At 48.7% G+C, this 18,166-nt stretch overlaps 7 protein-coding genes and 1 non-coding gene across 8 annotated transcripts; 4 read left to right on the forward strand and 4 right to left on the reverse strand.

Annotated features, from left to right (window-relative positions):
- Positions 1-135: 135 nt before the first annotated feature.
- LOC9661601 (probable beta-1,4-xylosyltransferase IRX9H) lies at positions 136-1,723 on the reverse strand. The gene is made up of 3 exons (XM_002963061.2): positions 848-1,723; positions 520-769; positions 136-466 (listed from the first exon to the last, which is right to left on the reverse strand). The coding sequence occupies exons 1-3, from the start codon at positions 1,501-1,503 to the stop codon at positions 299-301; spliced, it is 1,074 nt and encodes a 357-aa protein (XP_002963107.1). The 5' UTR covers positions 1,504-1,723; the 3' UTR covers positions 136-298.
- A 151-nt stretch (positions 1,724-1,874) lies between these two features.
- LOC9643318 lies at positions 1,875-3,447 on the forward strand. Its single transcript, XM_024659347.1, has 4 exons — positions 1,875-1,917; positions 1,987-2,043; positions 2,601-3,282; positions 3,347-3,447. Exon 3 carries the CDS (start codon positions 2,625-2,627, stop codon positions 3,264-3,266), a length of 642 nt encoding a protein of 213 aa, XP_024515115.1. The 5' UTR covers positions 1,875-1,917; positions 1,987-2,043; positions 2,601-2,624; the 3' UTR covers positions 3,267-3,282; positions 3,347-3,447.
- Positions 3,448-7,969: 4,522 nt separating this feature from the next.
- LOC9643319 lies at positions 7,970-11,794 on the reverse strand. The gene is made up of 10 exons (XM_024659293.1): positions 10,193-11,794; positions 10,030-10,123; positions 9,645-9,795; positions 9,336-9,542; positions 9,206-9,274; positions 9,049-9,137; positions 8,850-8,953; positions 8,696-8,795; positions 8,252-8,588; positions 7,970-8,100 (listed from the first exon to the last, which is right to left on the reverse strand). Exon 1 carries the CDS (start codon positions 11,553-11,555, stop codon positions 10,209-10,211), a length of 1,347 nt encoding a protein of 448 aa, XP_024515061.1. The 5' UTR covers positions 11,556-11,794; the 3' UTR covers positions 7,970-8,100; positions 8,252-8,588; positions 8,696-8,795; positions 8,850-8,953; positions 9,049-9,137; positions 9,206-9,274; positions 9,336-9,542; positions 9,645-9,795; positions 10,030-10,123; positions 10,193-10,208.
- A 147-nt stretch (positions 11,795-11,941) lies between these two features.
- On the forward strand, positions 11,942-12,616 carry LOC9643320 (60S ribosomal protein L35). Its single transcript, XM_002962660.2, has 4 exons — positions 11,942-11,970; positions 12,032-12,167; positions 12,230-12,386; positions 12,452-12,616. Exons 1-4 carry the CDS (start codon positions 11,967-11,969, stop codon positions 12,524-12,526), a joined length of 372 nt encoding a protein of 123 aa, XP_002962706.2. The 5' UTR covers positions 11,942-11,966; the 3' UTR covers positions 12,527-12,616.
- LOC112341311 lies at positions 12,556-13,408 on the reverse strand (the record flags this gene model as incomplete). The annotated part of the gene is made up of 4 exons (XM_024661208.1): positions 12,556-12,775; positions 12,832-12,972; positions 13,022-13,059; positions 13,105-13,408. Coding segments are annotated over 4 exons (633 nt in total), but the record flags the coding sequence as incomplete, so codon positions are not given.
- A 661-nt stretch (positions 13,409-14,069) lies between these two features.
- TRNAS-UGA lies at positions 14,070-14,151 on the reverse strand. The gene has a single exon. It is a non-coding gene; the product is annotated as a tRNA-Ser (tRNA).
- Positions 14,152-14,245: 94 nt separating this feature from the next.
- On the forward strand, positions 14,246-17,266 carry LOC9661603 (testis-expressed protein 2). Its single transcript, XM_024663764.1, has 7 exons — positions 14,246-14,764; positions 14,838-15,088; positions 15,232-15,874; positions 15,942-16,278; positions 16,346-16,416; positions 16,477-16,671; positions 16,738-17,266. Exons 1-7 carry the CDS (start codon positions 14,582-14,584, stop codon positions 17,218-17,220), a joined length of 2,163 nt encoding a protein of 720 aa, XP_024519532.1. The 5' UTR covers positions 14,246-14,581; the 3' UTR covers positions 17,221-17,266.
- A 58-nt stretch (positions 17,267-17,324) lies between these two features.
- On the forward strand, positions 17,325-18,086 carry LOC112341316. Its single transcript, XM_024661217.1, has 2 exons — positions 17,325-17,348; positions 17,424-18,086. The coding sequence occupies exons 1-2, from the start codon at positions 17,337-17,339 to the stop codon at positions 18,084-18,086; spliced, it is 675 nt and encodes a 224-aa protein (XP_024516985.1). The 5' UTR covers positions 17,325-17,336.
- Positions 18,087-18,166: the final 80 nt, after the last annotated feature.

Genomic DNA, 18,166 nt, shown 5'->3' on the forward strand with positions numbered 1-18,166 from the left:
CCGCAGTTTCTTTTTTTGCTACCACTCGGCCATAACGGCCGAAGAACACGGAGAAAATGATCTTAGAAGTTGCAAATATTCTCAAGAATATTCTTTATCTTTAGAATATTCATTAGAACGATCGCGAGATTCGTGAGCATGGTTGCAACCAACAATGTTTACGCTTGGATAAATTTGGGCTGGAAAGATTTTATACTCCTACTAAACGCGAGGCAAGAGAGGCGTAAATCTATCTATCCTATTGTAAAGTATAAATTGCTAGCGTGCGTGTGTGAGTGTCCGTCCCTGTGTCTCTGTGCTACAAGTGAATCACAGGCTCCAAGAACTTGTCCATCTTCCAGTTTGATGGATAGCTCGCGATCTGCGACTCGAGATGGAGATGCCACACCATGATCTTGGAGCAGCCGCTGGGAAGTCCTTCCATTTGATTCTCATCCTCCACGAGCTGCTCGATGAAAGTCGTCTCCTGATTTTTCCAGAGTGAAATGGTGTGAAGAAACGTTTCAAAGGATGATTTACCTGGAATCCTTCCTTGACAGTGTCGAGCTGACGAACTGGTTGCGTTGTTGGTCGCTTCCACCTCCTGGGATCCCAGAGAATGGTGCTGTTGAATCCAAACCCGGACATGTCGACGTGAAATCTTCGCAATCGCTTGCTCTTCTCGTTGGTGTGCCAGCCCGTCACCTTGTGGCCATCGCAAACGGGGCCCTCCAGGATGGTCTTGGATTTGCTGTGAGCCAGCATCGCCACTGGCCAAGTGCCAAATCTCCTGGAAAAAACCATCAAGAACACAGGAAAAAAGAGCTTTAGATCATGACAATAGAAGCAATGAAAGATAGAAACGTACTTGATCTCACGCAGTTGGTCGAAGAGTTCCAGCGAGTAGAAGTTGTCATCGTCCGCGAAGTAGACGATTCCATCCAGCTGATGCCTCTCGATATGCTGGAGCGCCAAGTTTCGTTGTTGGGTGCCTCGATCTTTGACGTTGGTGAGGTTTTTCTCGCAAGCCAAGTGCCTGTACATGACCCCAGTCTTCCTGAGGAGCGACGCGGTCTCCAAGGATTGCCCCGGCATCTCCACGACGATCCACAAGAGCGGCGGATCCACGAGCTTGAGAGTGTGCGCCAATCGCGTTAAATACATCGCCTGGAATGGCCGTGTATACGTTGGCGTGACGATGATGAGAAGCTTCTTTGGATCCTGGAGTGGCATTCTTCCCTCGCCCGGATGTCTCGAGGAATTCGCGGAGATTTCCAGCGGCGAGGACGAATCCAGAACCACAACCTGTTCTTCCGTCGCGATTCTCTTGGCGGCCGTGAAAGATTCTCGCGGCCGCTGCTGCTCGCGAGCGCCGCCGCCGCCGCTACTGAGAGGCGTGAGGCCGATTCCAAATCCCACGAAGAAGCACAGCACGAAGTGGAAGAAGGGCTTCCGTAATATCTGCATCCTGGCCTTGGATCTGTCCAGGCCTTGCCGCGCCGACGCCATCTTCATCCAAGACATCGCTCGGAATGCCCGGATCCCTAGCTCTGGCGCTCGATTTCTACGCTAGATCAATGCGGCTATTACCCGATTTGCGCGGCATCCGCGAAATGCTAGCGCTGTGCCGATCGCCGCAGCTACATTTGATGTCGCGATGGAAATGGCCGCTAACGAGGATCGATCGATCCAGCGATGCCCATTGTTGTTATTCCTTTAAGTTCTTTCGCGTGTTCTTGTTTGGGCCGTGGCCACTACTGACCAAATGCGACGTGACGTACGGCAGTGGCTATTTGGTAGCGGCGAATATGACAAGGCATCCGCCCGTCATCATATTTTAAAAGCGGCCACGTAGGAGAGAGAGGCGCCAAATTTTCTAGGGTTCTTATTCTAGGGCTCTTGGAGATTTCCCAGCTCTTCGCGCGGCACGACTTCCCGGTGAGATTTGCTCTCGATCCTAAGCATTTCCGGGCTATTCCAATGATTTTCTCGCTCGGCGCAATGTAGATTGATTCGCGATGCAGCAGCAGCAAATGGGAGGATTTAGGCCTCCGACGCTACCAGGTAGGCCGCCATTCTTGCCTGGAGCTCCTAGAGCTAGACCGCCTGGGCCGCCTCCAGCAGTGCCAGGAGGAGGATTTTTTCCTCCCCAACCAAGGCCTCCGCCTCCTCCGCCGCCGCCGCCACCGTTTAGATCTCCAGCTAGACCACCACCGCCGCCTCCTCCTCCTCCTCCTTCCAATTATCCTCCATGGAGTTCTCCTCCAGGGAGCTTTGGACAGTCTTTTGGACCTCCACGGCCACCGCCGCCGCCTCCGCCGCCGCCACCACCACCATCTTTCAGCTATGCAGCTCCACCACCTACGCCTTCTTCCACGAACTTTGGAGCTCCTCCCAGGGCCAGATCTCCTCCTCCTCCTCCACCGTATCATAGTCCTCCTCGAGGACAAATGCGACGAGAGTTTGATCCTCCTCCTCCTCCTCCTCCTCGACCTCCAGCCTTTTCGGATCTAGCAGCAGCCCAGCTCATGCTCTCCGAAGTCGACTCGCTCGACTCTTTCTCCCTGGCATCACTTGTTCTTCTCAGGCAACTCATTGACCAGCTCTTGATGTTTTATCAGGCGAGCGGGCCATCGAGATCCGAGATGGAGGAAACTTGCTGGCCCGACGAGGAGAGCAGCACTTCCTGGCCCAGGTCGCCGCCGCCTCCGCCTCTCTACAACGATGGAGCTTACTCGGATATGACCAGCGAGAGAAGTGGCAGTCCGGGATTTTACGACAGATACTATGACTACGACGACGAGGACTTTGCAATGCCACCGAGAAGGCCGCCGCCACCTTCACGACCAAGGCCGAGGTCTCGAGGAGATTACTACTATCCGGATGATGATCAGTGGGGAGGAGGGGGAAGTTACGGGCCGAGGCAGCCGCCAGCTCCAAGGTTTGTGGAACGCAGCAGGAGGCGAGGGGATGGTTACGGCGTGAACCCGAGCTTTTACAACGAAGGTGATGATTCCGATTCTATGTCAAGTCGAGATGCCTCTCCGTCTTCTCACCGGCGTCGTCGTCGACAACACAAAGATCGAAGCTTAAAGTTCAAAGTTAAAGACAGGTCCCGCTGGGTGCTGGATCCGGATGAGAGTGGCAGCATCGAGTTTAACAGTGGTGTTCGGACGCAGGTTTCTCAGAGCGATGACGATTCACGGCCGGCGAGTGTTTCTTTCTCGTACCGCCCGTTTGCTTTTCAGCGATTTTCCAGTCCTCGTCCACGGGAAGATTCAGCTTAAGCTTATAAAGCGCGGGGTATGTTTTATGATGTGTTTTATTCTTTCTTCTCACTTCATAACATTGCTTCATGAACTTTCAGATATCGTTAAGCAGCAAAGTCATTTTGGCATAGCAACAGTTCATCGAGAGCGGCCCTCGCCGTCTCAAACTCATAGCCCAGCAGTTTGGACCGGAATGTTTTAGCTGCCGGGGAGAGATCTTCCACAACATTCATCAGCTTGCCGACGTGATAAAGATCCGAGCGCTCAGTGTATTTGCCGTCCACTAGCGTGTGCTTGTCCCAAGCTAGCAGCTCTAGCAACTCACACTCGGGCTTCTCACCAGCCTCCCACACCGTCTCCAAGTCGATCAAAACGCAGCCACCAGTGCGAGCGTCTCTCATCACGTTCCTCCACTTCACATCCCGATGGACAAGCCCCGCTTCATGCAACTTCTCCAGGCCGCGAAGAATCCAGTGAACAGCATCGAGAAGTTCCACTTCGGTAGAAGTTCGCGGCTGATCCTGCAGTTCCTTCATGGTGACTCTGTACTTGTCCCCCTCGAACGCCAACACGCCAGAGATTAGACCTTCGGCCCGGAGTCCGTGCGCTCTCTTGACAAACTCCAGCGTCGTGAAGCCATCAGCGACATGCTCCGACCAGGGATCTATCTCTTTAATCACCACAGCGTTCCCGAAGCGGAGCGTTCTCTTGATCTGGTCCTCGGATCCATAGAACGTAGGCCAAAGCTTCATGAGCCGCGAACGGTCCGGAGGGAAGAAGACGTTCTCAAGCGAGACCGCAACCCGGAGGAGATTTACAGAGACGCGCAAGCACGTCAACTTGTCCTCGATCTTTGCAAGTTCCAGAGGCCCGACAAGAACTTCTGCTGGGCCCACGCCTCCATCCGCTGGCCTGCCAGTCCCACGCCGATCATCCACGGCACCAGGCCATAGAACTGCCGGTCCAGCTTGACGAGCTTCTCTTCCAACTTGGAGCACGCTTGCTGCAACTTCGGTTCCTTCTCTTCGAACATGGCACACAGGCGGTTTTGCATCCACAGCATCATATCCCGGCCACTGCTACTGTCCGACCGGACGCGATTGAACTCGACGATCGTTATCCAGCAAGCTCGAGTAGCCTTGTCCACAGGTGGGAGAATGCCAGATTCCAGCAAGGCTCGTGGAGGCTGTACGCGTCCAGCTTGTCGTTTGATCCGATGAAAGCTGTCGTGAGAGACGAGATGCTCTCCGCTGGGTACGAGCCGTGAGGAACAAAGTTGGCGGCCATGGCACCGGCGTGCTGCGCGTACGTTACAGAGCCAACAGGCAGCGGCAGTGGCAGCGGATGCCAGAGAGCTCTCCGCAAGCCGGCCACGTCCAAAACGGAGAACTGGAACGGCAGCAACACAGCCGCGGCCCACTCCTTGCTCCTGTCAAGCGCTGAAAAAGAAGTCACACAAGCAAGATCATAGCGATCAGCGCTGAAGAAGAAGTCACAAGCACACAAGCGAGATCACAGCGCTAAAAAAGAACACACGAGCAAAATCATAGCGATCATCATCGTACCAGCAGATCCAGTGAAGTAGAAGCAGTCTGTGTCGCCCGCCAGGCGCTCGGTCAGCTTCTCGGGCTCCAAATGCGTCCATTCTTTGCATTGTTGCCGACGTCCTGGTCGTTGGATCTGAGCATCTTCGGCGAGAGACGTGCCTGCGGCTACAGGCATGCACCTGGACGAAGGATGCTGCTTCAACGCCGTGTCAGTCGGAAACATGGATTCGGCTTCGTCGAGTACGCAGTAGAAGAGATAGCACAGACTCTCTTTCGCGCTTCATCACAGCTAACCTTAAAACCCTAAGCCCTAATACATCAATAAGAGCATTAAAGTTTAGTGCAAAACTAAGGAGGATTTATTAAATTTTGTCTTAACTTAAAAATTACATAAATATTTTTGTTGAAAAGGCAAAATGGGAAATAATGATCTTGAAATAGTATAGCTATATAGTCCTTTTCATGAAAGAGATAAAGGTTATAGTAATACATAGAATTACAAACAGTAAATTAAAATGTTATATAATAAAATTTGTTATTAATTTTTATTAACTTATGATTTTATATTAATTGTTAAAGAAAAAAATTTGCATAAATAACATAATTATTAATATTATATAGTAATGAATATTGTGCTATATATAATACTAACTACGAAGAGAAATAAATTTTATTGAAAGACTTTTATGAATCTTTAATTCTTCTAAGTTGGCTAGTGCACCAAATAAGTGTAAATGCTACTTGATTTTAATATATAATATTACTTGTTTAATTCCAAACAACACTAATGATGCAAACAGATGTTATTGAAAGTGTGATTTTTCCTTCATAACTAAAACTTCATATTATTTAATATTTATTGCATTTAACTTGTGAATAAATTATTTAAATAAATTTTAATAGTATTGTTAAAATTAATAAATTAAATACATTTTAAAATAATATTAGTCTCATTAAATTTATCAAATTATGAAATAATTTTAATAGCTATTTTATAAAATTAATAAACTAAATACATTTTAAAATAACATTAGCCCCATTAAATTTATCAAGATGTGTTATACTACTATCATCTTAGGTCACATATAGAATATAATTTTAGTAATATTATTGATATTAATATATTTATCAAAATTTTAATAGAAGTGATGTTTAATGAGTTTCCAAATTGAGTGTAACTTATGTAAAATTTTGTTAGTATAAGATAAAATTTCTAAACTATGAAAATTATTAATTTTTCAATACATATTTTTTAAGAAATCTTAGGTAATATAAGATTTATTAAATATTATTTATATATATATATATATATAAACCTTAATTATCTTATTTTACATTTAGCTAATTGTGTGTTACTATCATACTCAATCACAAATGTTTTGACCATTCTATCAATATCCAATCTAAGCTGGTCACAACCAAGTATTAAAGGACAAATATTGCATCTTGACTCCCTTATCATCAAACAACAGCAGTAACTTAGTAGCTACCAAAATATTGGACTTTACATGGAAGACACTGACTATCATAGCTTCACACTAAACACTTTTAAATGCGAGTGGCTTTGCTCGCGCTAACAGTTTCAGGCACTGGGATTTCCTCTAAATAGGGGAGCTCGACTCAGAATCCGGGAGAAGAATTGCTCCTAGTTAACTGCTAAAAGTTAACATTATTGTCAAGGCCAGTCTAAAATAATAATTTGTAGATAGTTTAAATCACTAATGAGCAAAATCTAGAAGAACGATTCATCTTCGTAGAAGCCTTAAAACTAAAAAGCATAAGCTTGGAAAGGAGCAAACATTGCTTGAAGTGATCTACCAAAACGCCTCCTTCTTGCTATGCGTGAAGCCTGCAGAGCTTGCAAACTCCACAACATCCAAGAGGGAACTTAAACACATCCCGGATGTTCGTGGGCAGATCTGGCACATCCTTGAAGATGGTATCTGTGGGAACAACAAAGCACCCATGCTCTTCCAGCCGAGGATACCCTCGGAGCTCTCCGCCATATCCAACACACGCCTGGAACCACATAGCTGACGCTCAAGCCAATCGTCTCCAGCTTCCCCTGACGTTTTCCTTTAGCTTGTCCTAAGACTCATTGTAGAACGCCACCTCCACAACGACGATGGGAATCTCCATGGATCTGCCCTTCCTCGTGTAGAGGACATTGTCCACCATCTTTTTCATGCCATTGGGGAGACTCAAGAGCCTGTTTGTCCAGTGGCAAACGGTCTTGATCGATGCGTGCACGCCGGTGTTGTCACCGCAGATGCTTACCACGCCTCCGCGAGGGTCATACTGTAACCCGTAGCGCCTCGTATTGTCACCATCCACTAACTTATCGTAACCACTCTAGATGCACAGTGAAAGGGGCCTTTCTTGTACAGATCCATGTAATCCCTGTCCTTAGAGTAGATTCTGTTATGTGCAACATTACAAGCTCTCACTCTAGCTTGTTCATGGTGGTAGAACCCTAACTTAAGAATTGTAAAGATGTCTATAGCATAATATCCTCATTTTCACAATGCAATTCTCATGGAAACATGGCCGCATGATTTCTTGGCCAGCGCCAGCAGCAAGCAGCAGTGCGTGTGCCTCAATTTTCCGTTACGATCAATCAATCAATCACACGCTCATCTCAACGCCGCCAAGAACACGCTTGAAAGTCGTGAAAAAGGGTCACTCTGTTTGAATCTATCCTCAGCAGCAGCAGCAGTAGTAGCAGTAGCAGCAGCAGCCGCGTGACTGACAACGAAAGAAATTATATAAAAAAAAAAAAAACTCTTTTTCTCACAAAGCAAACTTTAGCTTCGATCATCAGCGTAAGCTATTGCTCAAAACTTTAAAAAACTCGCGAGCGTGGCCCCGGATTTTTTTTTTCTTTCTTTTTCGCTACAATCAACTCGTCAATCAAAATCACCTCCGTGCGTTCATGGAATTGTGTTCTCTGCAGCGCCGCGTACGTACATTCCCTTGTTTTTCTATTCCTGCTGTTCTTGCCTGCTCGCCCCCCTTTAAAAACTTCTCTCGGCCTTTTTTTTCTCCTCCTCCTCCAATCCATCCATCCATCCCAGACCAGAAAACTCAAACACTGCCAGCAGCTCCACCAGTGGCCACAGTGCCTTGCTCCAGAGTTTTCAGTGCCAGTGCCGCGGAATCCAGGGACACATCGCATTTACGCCGAGATTTTTCAGTTATTGCTGGCAAATCTTTCCGAGAAGACGATCGGCAACACGACGAGCGATGCATGAAAATATCGAGCGCGCGGAGCTTGTGCTGTTTCTTCTTCGTCTTCTCGGCTTTTCCTGGGAAGCAAACAAACATCAAAAGGCACGCTTTAGTAAAAACCTTCCACGAGACACGAGAGAGATCATAAGAATAAGAAATCAGAAAAGCTCACCAGGAGTGTGGTGAAGAAGAAGAAAAAAAAACAAAAATTCTTTTTTCGCTGCTTACCATCGAATCGATCGGAGGGAGCAGCAGCAGCGTCGACGAGATTCGAGAGATTGATTCTGTTTGAGCCGGACGAAGATCGCGATTCCACGGGCACGACGGCCACGCTGCAGTGACTTCCATGCTCCCCCTGTCGTTTCCGACGTTTTGGATGCTTGCCTGGCTCGCAAATGGCACGTAAATTCAAGCGCTCCGCCCTTACGTCTCCTTCCTTTCACGGGAGAGAGTGTGAGGCAGCTTTTGCGTTGGGACGATGAGACAAGTCCGTGATCGAGCGAGGTACTGCCACCACCAATCGTGTCCGCCGCCTGGGATATTTCCATGCTTTCCAGAAGAGAACCTGTGGAAGAAATTCAAGCGTGTCATAGCAATCCGGTTCCACTTTTAAAAAACCGCGGAAAAAAACAAGCACAGGAAAAACTTTTAAGTTGGCTATACACGTAGTACCTTTGAAAATCCTTCTTTCTCGGCCGCTTAGGAGAACGTTGGTCGCTCTTAATCTCGTCCCTCCCATGTCATCTTGTCGCTGTGCTGGGCCGATAAAAAGCTATTCAAGCGGCAGCGTTTGAATAATGCAAAGCTAAAGGACAAGGCTGTGTACCTCGACACGCAGCAGCACTGAAGTTACAAGCCCAACAATCTGCTTGGAGCTGTTAATTTGTCAATTCCGAGCATATCTCTTTCTTGGCACATCTCTTTCCCTGCCTGCATGCACAAACAAACACATAATCGTCTCCAAAGGCATCATCCAATCCAAGCTTTCTGAGACACGAAGAGCATCAAAAGCTTCGAATACTTACACATGAAATGCATATTTCGTTGTCTTCTGTAGTGTCAATGCCGGGGAGGCCGACGACTCCTCCATCACAGCGGTCTGGCTGCACACTTACTATACGCAGTCATGGAACTTTTATTAGTTTTTCAACCAACATTCCTGTAGAGAAGGCGATGGCTTACGTTTTAAACACCGGTGTGCTCTCAAGTGTGCTCTCGCTGTTGCGTACAGCATATGATAAGTGACGACGTCTATCACATACAAAGGATGAATATTTATGTCAAAACACAGCACCAACTTAGAGAAACTTACCCCTCAAAGATTAAAAAGGATCTCCGCCGCGGGACAGCAACAAAAGCTGCTGCAGCTAAATAATGTGGTGATGGCTCGACTGCAAATCTCACAGGACAATTCGTTGGTTGGAGGAAACAGACCTGCAGCTGCAGGCATTGATCAATCAAGGGAGAAAAAGGAACAAAATGAAAACAGAGAAAGATAAAAAAAGAGAGTCTTTGGAACCTGAAAACAAAACCAAACGAAGCCAGAGAGTGAGCGAGCGATGAGATGAGAGCACGAGCACATAAGTGTGCGTCTAGGAAACAAAAAAGCTTCTCATCTTACTTGTCCGTGGTCCTTAGCAATACTTCCTCCCTTTTTTCCTTCCTCATCTTTTCTTTCTCTGTGGCTAGAGCGAGCTTCGATTTCTCGTACAGTGGGGTCTTCCTTGGTTCACTTTGAGCGAGCAACTTCCACATGGAACGCTTGCATCATGCTGGATTGCCAAGGAACACTCACGTACGTCAGTCCACCACCATAGAAGAAGAAAAAAGAAACGAGAAGCGAGCCACAACAAGAGACAAGACCAACCAGTACTCAATAAAAAAAACAAAGAGAAAAAAGAAAGAAAGATAAAAAGAGAGAAAGACAATACATTTTCAACACTCTTTTTGGTACTTACAGCAAACCAACAAGAACAAAGAAAAAATGCTATAGGCTTCTTACTCACAGGTAAAGAAGCCATGCCATGGTCCCCTCCTAAAACATAGAGTTTCCACCTATAGATGGCACCACTCTTTCTTCCTCCAGCGATGCCTTTCTATCTAGAAAAAAACCCCACCACCATCAGATGTAGGAGATCCCAATTCCTGCCTGGAAAACAAATGACGAACCTTTTCTACCTTTTCCTCAGCTCGCTCGGGATTGCTTGCAGTAAGCGATCGCCCCTTGCACATCGTGATCATTCGCGACTGGAGCCGGGACCGCGAGGAGCACGCCACTGTGTGTCGGTGAAGCTATCGGAGTGACAGTGGTCGATCTGCTGGGCCTTTGCCTGGTCCCCTTGAAACCCCCGGATGAGAAAAACAATGAAGAAGTGGAAGATTTGTCGGACAAAGAGGGGGATCCTCCGCCGCCGCCAAGACCATCAACTGGAAGTGGAACTTCTGGCGGCCTAATATACGACCTGTGATGCTGCGACGTCCTGGAGATGAAAGGCTTCAAGTACTTTCGCCAGAATTCTTTAGCCCTCAAAAGACTTTGATACGCCGCCGCTGGTTTGTTGGTGGGCGCGTCAAACCCACCCGAGGAGATCGCTCCAGTGCTGTGGCGCGGCATAAAAAACTTGTCCCGGCTCCTGGTTTCGTGAAGACCGGCATGGGGCGAGCTCGAGAATGTGTCAAACCTTTTTCTCTCCCACGTAGAAAAGTCCCGGGCCTCGGTCATGGACTTTCCCTGCCTCTGCCCACACGACTTGCAAACGCTGCTACCACCACCACCACCACCTTGCTGATCGCAGCCAGTGGAAAAGGAGGAGGAATTCTTTCCCCCGGCCGTGACTTTGGAGCTCCTTCTCTGGCCGCCACCGCCACCGCCACCAAGCGAAAGAAGGCTCCATCTAAAACGACCACTTACACTCTCGCCGCCGCCCGTGTTGGAGTTCTTCGCTACTGCCGCTTGCCCGGACGATGACGATGACGAATCCTCCTCGCCGCCGGACGAGGAGGAGTCCTTCTCGCGAGAATTCCTGGAGCTCTCCCTGCTGCTCTCGTCACTCGGCTCCTCCAGGACCATGTTGATGTCGACGCCGGCGCGGTGGAGGTAGCAGGAGACCGCGATTGAGGAGTGATCGCTGCTGCTCGGCGGCTTGGATTTCTCCAAATCCGCGCCTACATTCTTGGAGAGATGGAGGCGCTCTGACATATAGAGAGGGAGGAGCTTGCCCTTGTAGAACAATTCGTCGGCCGGGGAGATGAGAGTGCTCCGCAAGGAAGAGGAAGAGGCCGGATCTTGGAGGAGATCCGGAGTCGACATGCACAGCTTGAAATCGAAATCCTTGGAATCGGAGGAGGATTTCGATGGCCGGTGGCCCGCTGACGATGCCCGGTGGTGGAAATCCTGCCCGCCGAGAGGGAGAGCCAGATCGAAATCGAACAAGGAGCTTGGATCTGCCATATCGTCGTCTTGATCGAAGGAAAAGGCGGATGGAAATTCCGCCGCTGCCGCATTCCCCCTCCCGATCGATATTCTCGCCATTAATGCTCCGCAAGCTAGAATCACGCTCGATCTTTCGAGATTCCAGAAAAAAGCGATCGATCGATCGCCGAATAACCCCTGTGCTGCTCGAAAGATTCAAGAAATCTTTGATTCATCCAAGGATTTCTAGACGATCATCGGAATCATCGTGGCGCCTAGGGATACGCAAGAGGAGCATCATCAAAAAATCAAAGGCCCTGGCGATGGCGCTTTCTTCAAACTCTTCCCTCACCTCTAGGGCTTTTACTTAACTCCGCCATTAAAAAAAGAAACCCATGGATGGAAATGGCATACATCTGAGCGCCGGGATTGAGCCACGTCAGTGCGGCCTTTTCACCCTTCATTCAAAAAGATTCGGCATATTCGCTAGGGGTTTGTGTTTTTTAGGGTTCTTGAGAGCATTGGCGCAAGATGGGTATGTTCTTCGATCGCTCGTTCTCGCACTGGTTCGATCGATTTCCTTGTCTCTCGTGCAGTGAAGATCAAGGTGCACGAGCTGCGCACGAAATCGAAGCAGGATTTGCTCGTCCAGCTCAAGGATCTCAAATCCGAGCTCGCTTTGCTGCGCGTGGCCAAAGTCACTGGAGGCGCCCCTAATAAGCTCTCCAAAATGTGAGTCTTTCGAGTGTTTTGTCGCGATTCTTTCCAGCGGATTATAATTTCGGTGTTTCCAGCAAGGTTGTGAGGCTCTCGATCGCGCGAGTTCTCACAGTAATCTCCCAGACCCAGAAGGCCAAGCTGAGAGAGGCGTACAAGAACAAGAAGTACATGCCTCTGGATCTTCGTCCAAAGAAGACCCGAGCGATCAGGCGACGCTTGACAAAGCATCAGGTAAACAATTTAGAATCTAGAGGTGGTGGAAGCTCTAAAACTTTCTCGCTTGTGTTTCTTCGCAGCTTTCCCTCAAGACGGAGAAGCAAAAGAAGAAGGAGGCTTACTTCCCGATGAGAAAGTACGCTGTGAGGGCGTGAGAGGAGACGCAATCAGCGTGAGATGGAAGTTTTTTTTTCTTTTGCTTTCGAACACTTCAGCTAATGCCATAGCCAGAGAATATTTTCTTCCGAGCTGTTTCATGCTAGAGGTTGCCTTGGATGCAGCGTCTCAGTTCTCGTGCTGTGGTGTAGAGGATCGGGACCCGTTGGAACGAGCCTTTTGGATTCGGATGGAACTGCTGGAGGCGCCAGTTCTAGAAGCTCCAGCGTCCTCCTAGCTGACAAGTTCTGATCACAAAAGGCAAGGAGAAGTTTCGTTTTGTTTATCTCGCTCTGAAACTTACTCGGATATGGTTTCTTCCAGATAGCGATGCAGCAGTCTTTGGTAGTAGCCTCTTCTCGACGCTAAGAAGTTTTTCTCGGTTTCTAGACCGCGCTTGCAAGTGTTGTTTTCCAGATTGCGCTCCACCGATCCTCGTTAAGCTCTGCTCAATGGTAAGTATGTTAGCTTCCTCGTCAATTTCTATCACTCACTTGGAGCTGGTTTCTTTCTCTCGCAGCATCCGCTGATCCTAAAACTCAAGTGAGGTGACAAGATCTCTACACAGGTTACGTACCTCGCAACGCAGCAGAGATGGCGACCAAGATCGCCAGCGCTCTCAACATGTTTGCCACTGAAACTTCCGCGAGAAACTTTAGGAGCTGGAGCTTTTTATCGAGGATCCTCGTGGCTGTACGAGGCGAAACATCATAGGAGTGTGCCGGGAGTGGCGCAACCCAGACCCAACACGCATGGCTGCCGGGGTGATTGCTCGGCTTCCAAGCGAAGAACACGCAGCTCCTCGTAATGGAATGGATCGCTGGTTGGTGCTCTCCATCAAACCCGAGCATTCGACACGATGAAGATTCTTGCTGGTGACATCATGGTGAAAGAATGATCTCAAGAACACCAGCACGAGCAAAACCATAGCTTTCGATGTACTTTGTTCTTGTCCCACTCTTGGCCCGACATTCCCGTAAAATGTTATCCTATACGAATATACATTCTACATTTTATGTGATACGCTACCTAAAATGTAGCGTAAGATACAATAATCCGTTTCTATATGTTAAAGCTCGAGAGATTGAAAGGCTAACCTAGGTTTCTAATGGATTGTGCGATGGAAGTGACGATGGCGTGCGAGGGAATGGAGATCGATGACGCGGACGTGGAGATGGCGGAGGTGACGAGGAAGAGCTGCCCTAGAGCGCTGCCCACCTTCTATGTTCCCAGGCAGCACAGGGAGAGACACTATTCCGTGGAGGAGAGTCTCAAGGTGGCTAGGGTTGATCGATTCAAGGCCGCCACAACCCACAAGGTGGCCAAACTGGCTAACAACATCAACTTGGCGATGATCCGGGCGTGCTAGCGAGTTGGATTTCTTAGAACTTGGATCAAAGTTCATCAGAAGCTCGCTGATCGAAAGCGCGGCCAAGATATGTGTATTTTTTGTAGCAAAACAAGTATGAATGTGATCTTCCTCCGGGATCTTCACATAGAAGGTACTAAGTTTATTAAAATCTAAATATTATATAAAATTTGCGTCAGCAGCAGGATTCGAACCTGCGAGGGTGTAACCCAACAGATTTCAAGTCTGTCTCCTTAACCACTCGGACATACTGACTTCTTACAAAAACAAATCTATAAATTATGTTAATAAGCTAGCACATCCAACGGCTCTCATTGTCTTTATATTAATCACGGGTTTATTAATTATAAACATATTTTAATTTTAACTGGGCTTGCAACGAGTAAATATTCGCATCTGGTAACTTATAAAAAGTGTCATTGGACAGAGATGCCAATTCTCGCCTCTAAGCGAGGCATACATTTCTCGTGTTTGGGCGCTGAATCATCGATCCATCGGGGAAGCGGCGGCCCAGCGATGGCAGCAATCCATCCATCGCCCACGCCGCAATGCCACCCCGCCACGAGGAGCTGTGCGCGATGGCGCCGGTAAGCAGGTATCGCCATCGCTAGGGCAACGGCGAGAAAGTCTCCGCGGTTCGTCTTCTTGTTCCTCTTCTAGGTCTGGTCCATCGCAGCGCCAAGCGATGGTGATCGGCTACATTGCCAGTTTCTTGCTGGGAGCTCTGGCTCTAGGGGTTGTGGAGATTGCGGTTCTGTGGTACTTGTTCGTCCACAAGCCCCGCCATCGCCACAAAGCGGCAGCGGCGATTCTACCGTCCTTCTCCATGGAAGCCGATCCAAATTCTCCATCGAAAATCTCCATCGAGGTGAGTGAGGAGTTTCCTTTCGCTCGAAATAAAAATCAGAACGAAACGATGGGGTTTTTTTTTCTTGTTCCAGGGAGAAATTTGGGTGGCTTCTGTGTCTCCTTTTCAAGTAGAGAATGCGAACAGCTCCAAGTTGCTACCCAAAGATCGAAAGCAAAAGAAGGCAACCGAGCAGAAAAACGAGATCTCCGTTTCACTCAAGTTTGCCAAGTTGCAAGATCGGACCTTGATTCTCACCGGCAGCGATGGTGCGGTTTCTTCCATCCAGTTGCAAGGATGCAGTGTCCTGGCCGTGTCAAGCACAGCAGCAGAAACGAGGAAGTGGTACGTGTTTTTTATTTCCATCTTCGTAGACTTCTGAGGTCTGGGCATTCTATATTGTTTTTCTCTTTGTGCTCTTTGGTCCATGCTTGCTCTAGCGTTTTCTATCCAGAATTTTCACTCTTTTTCTCTTCCAATTCTTGCAGGGCCAAGAAATATCCTATCAAAGTGGAGCACTCCAGTCGAACTCTCCTGGGAACCACGGTATGCTTGCTCTACTTCAAAACGGGATGGGAGAAAGAAACATGGTGTGAGGCGCTTCGTGCAGCTGCAAGGAAAGACTACGGGCCAGACGACTGGTACTCTAAGCTCAAGCATGAGTTTGCGGAATACGTGACTGGCCTCAAAAAAAACTATCCAGAGGTTTTCAAGGCCGGCTCTAGCAGCAGCAAGAACTTCAGAGGGAGTGCTCCCGCGACGAAGAAATCCATGTCGTGGAAACGACTGCTAAAGAAGAAAAAAGTCGACGGTGCAAGGACCAAAGCCGTGACCGTCCAGACCGAAGATTTGAAGCCCGAGGAGCCTTTTCTTCATACTAGCAACAGCTACCAGGAAATCGACCAAGCAAAGGGAGAGTCGGACGCGAACCATTCAGATAGTACGATGGAAGGCTCGTCGTTCAGAAATCTGGCAGACGCTACGGAGTTTGGAAGTGCCGAGTTCGACGTGCTCCCTGCGAAACATCTCCCCGACAGCAGTGTTGCTGCGCTGAATCTCATGCTCTCGCGGCTCTTCTTCGACTTGTACCACAGCTCGGACTTCATCTCCGTTTTTCATACTCGGATCCAGGTTCACCTCTTATACGATAACACTTTTCTGTCACGGAAGGAGATGTTTTTGACCACTGGTGTTGCAGACGCTCTTGTCGAGAATTCCAACTCCTAGCTACATCAGCCCGATCACTTGCTCTCGGGTTGATATTGGCAAATCTTGCCCGGTCGTGCACGGGCTCCGAGCTCTTCCCCTCTCGGACGACACTTTTGGAGTGGAAGCCGATATTGAGTATACCGGTGGTGCCGTTCTCACTCTCGAGACGAGGCTGGACATGAGAGAGTCTCGAGTTGGAGTTGAACCGAAAAACGACACAAGCTCGGCAGCGGCAGCGACCGCTGACATTATAAACAAAAGCTTGGAAACCGTGGAGGATGATTTGGAGGTGGCTGGAGAAGGTTCGGGAGATCAGGGGGGCTCAGGTAAGAAGAAAATCGTTTTCCTCTTCTCCTTGCTAAGAAGAGCAAGCTTTGATGTTGGGTGATCCAGGCAGCGCGAAAAGAAAGCGATGGAGTCAATGGAAGGCTTTCTTGTCTTCGGTCGCTGATCAAGTTTCCCAGGTACAGAGAGATGGATTTTCTGGAAAACTTTGGCTTAGATATCTCGTATGCTCTTCTCAGGTTCCACTCACTTTGTCGATGCGAGTAGTGTCAATCAAGGGAACCTTACAGCTCCGAATAAAGGCATCGCCATCCGACCGCATCTGGTACTCCTTCTCATCAATGCCGGCACTAGAGCTCTTCCCCGAGCCTTCCGTTGGGGACCATAAGATCACGACAGGGCCACTGATAACTTACATCGCCGAACGAATCCAGGTTCCTCTTTTTGTTTCTTTTATTTCCATTACCATCAAGCTGAGTGATCGAGCCACTCGTTTGCAGATTCTCGTGCACGAAACTATGGTGTATCCAAACAGCGAAGATATCCACATTCGCTGGATGGTTTCGGACGACGGGAACTGGGTCCAGCAAAGTGCTGCTCCGTTTCCTCAAAATCTAGCCGAGACAAAGCCGCCAGAGAAGCCGAGAGAAGGAAGCAATCACAGGAACGAAGCTTCTCCTCCGGAAGTAAAGGACGAGCACGAAAGGTTGATCACTGGCGAAAGTAGCGGTGGCACGTCCGAGCTGGAGAAACCATTGCTGGACAGGAAGATCGAGCGGGATCATCGAGCCGCCAGGGAAGTAGCAGGAGCGATGATGGAAGGCAGTGGCGATTTCCAAGGAGCGATCGACGAGGATTCCAGCGAGAGCAAGAGGAAGAAAGGGACGAGGCGCGAGAAAATGCTGAGCTTGGGCAAGAAATTCGAGGAGAAAACTCGGCTCTTCGCGGAGAAAATGCGGGAGCGATTCGACAAAGAATCGTAGATTTTCCATGTTAGTGGTTTAGTTTAATTAAATTTGATTAACTATAGCCCTTCATTTTTAAAAGTTCCCGCCAATATTGCCCTAAAAATCGGACAAGGCGAGGATGCTGTTTGGCAATGTGGGCGAAGGTAAAGCTATGGTGGTTTCGATCGCGCTGTTTTATCGAGCTAAAATCTATCTTCTCCTCTCTTTCTTATTGACAGAAGAGGCCACGGGAAGATCCATCCAATGCCGATCGCGATCGTGAGTCTCTAGGTCGAAATCTCTTTTTTGATCCAGATGAAGAAGCATTGCCCGGATCCTATTCCAATGCGCTGATCGGCGATCGTGTGAAGAACACCGTATTCCAGGCGCGAGAGAGAACACTAGACAAAGTTCTCAGCGATCTGGCATGGAATGGGCAGAGAGAGCTCATCCCGGCGATTCCCTTGTGCCGGCTAGCGCAAACCCATCTCGTCCGCCGCGCCAGCCAGGTAAACTCCGAGCTCTACACCGCCTTCGCCAACCTGGGCTTCGTCGCGAGCGCTGGAAGCTCCAGCTTCATCGTCTCACCGTTTGCTCCCGGGGCGACGAGGATGGAGGCGGTGACTAGCGCCGCCAGAGACTCGTGGGACGAGATCTGGCGGAGGAAATCGGCGGCTTTCGACCGAGCTTTGGATCAACACCCCGGGACGAAGCATCTGGTTGGAAAGATGTTCTTCGTGGTGGATGGAAACCACCGGTTGCTGGCGTGGATGAAGTGTATCCAGGATCGTTTCTCGGGTGATCTCGAGCGGCATATCGAGGTCCCGGTGGTGATGATCGCTGCCAGAGACGAGAAAGAGCTGCTCAAGCTCAAGAGTGCCTGCCACAAACTCAACGAGTAAGTAGTTTGCTTCTTCTTTTCATTGTTCTTGAGCTTCTTTTCTCTCTTTTTTCCTCACCACTTTGCTAACTCTTGAGCTTT

The sequence above is a fragment of the Selaginella moellendorffii genome, unplaced genomic scaffold (assembly GCF_000143415.4).
Source record: "Selaginella moellendorffii unplaced genomic scaffold, v1.0 SELMOscaffold_2, whole genome shotgun sequence".
NCBI lineage: Eukaryota > Viridiplantae > Streptophyta > Lycopodiopsida > Selaginellales > Selaginellaceae > Selaginella > Selaginella moellendorffii.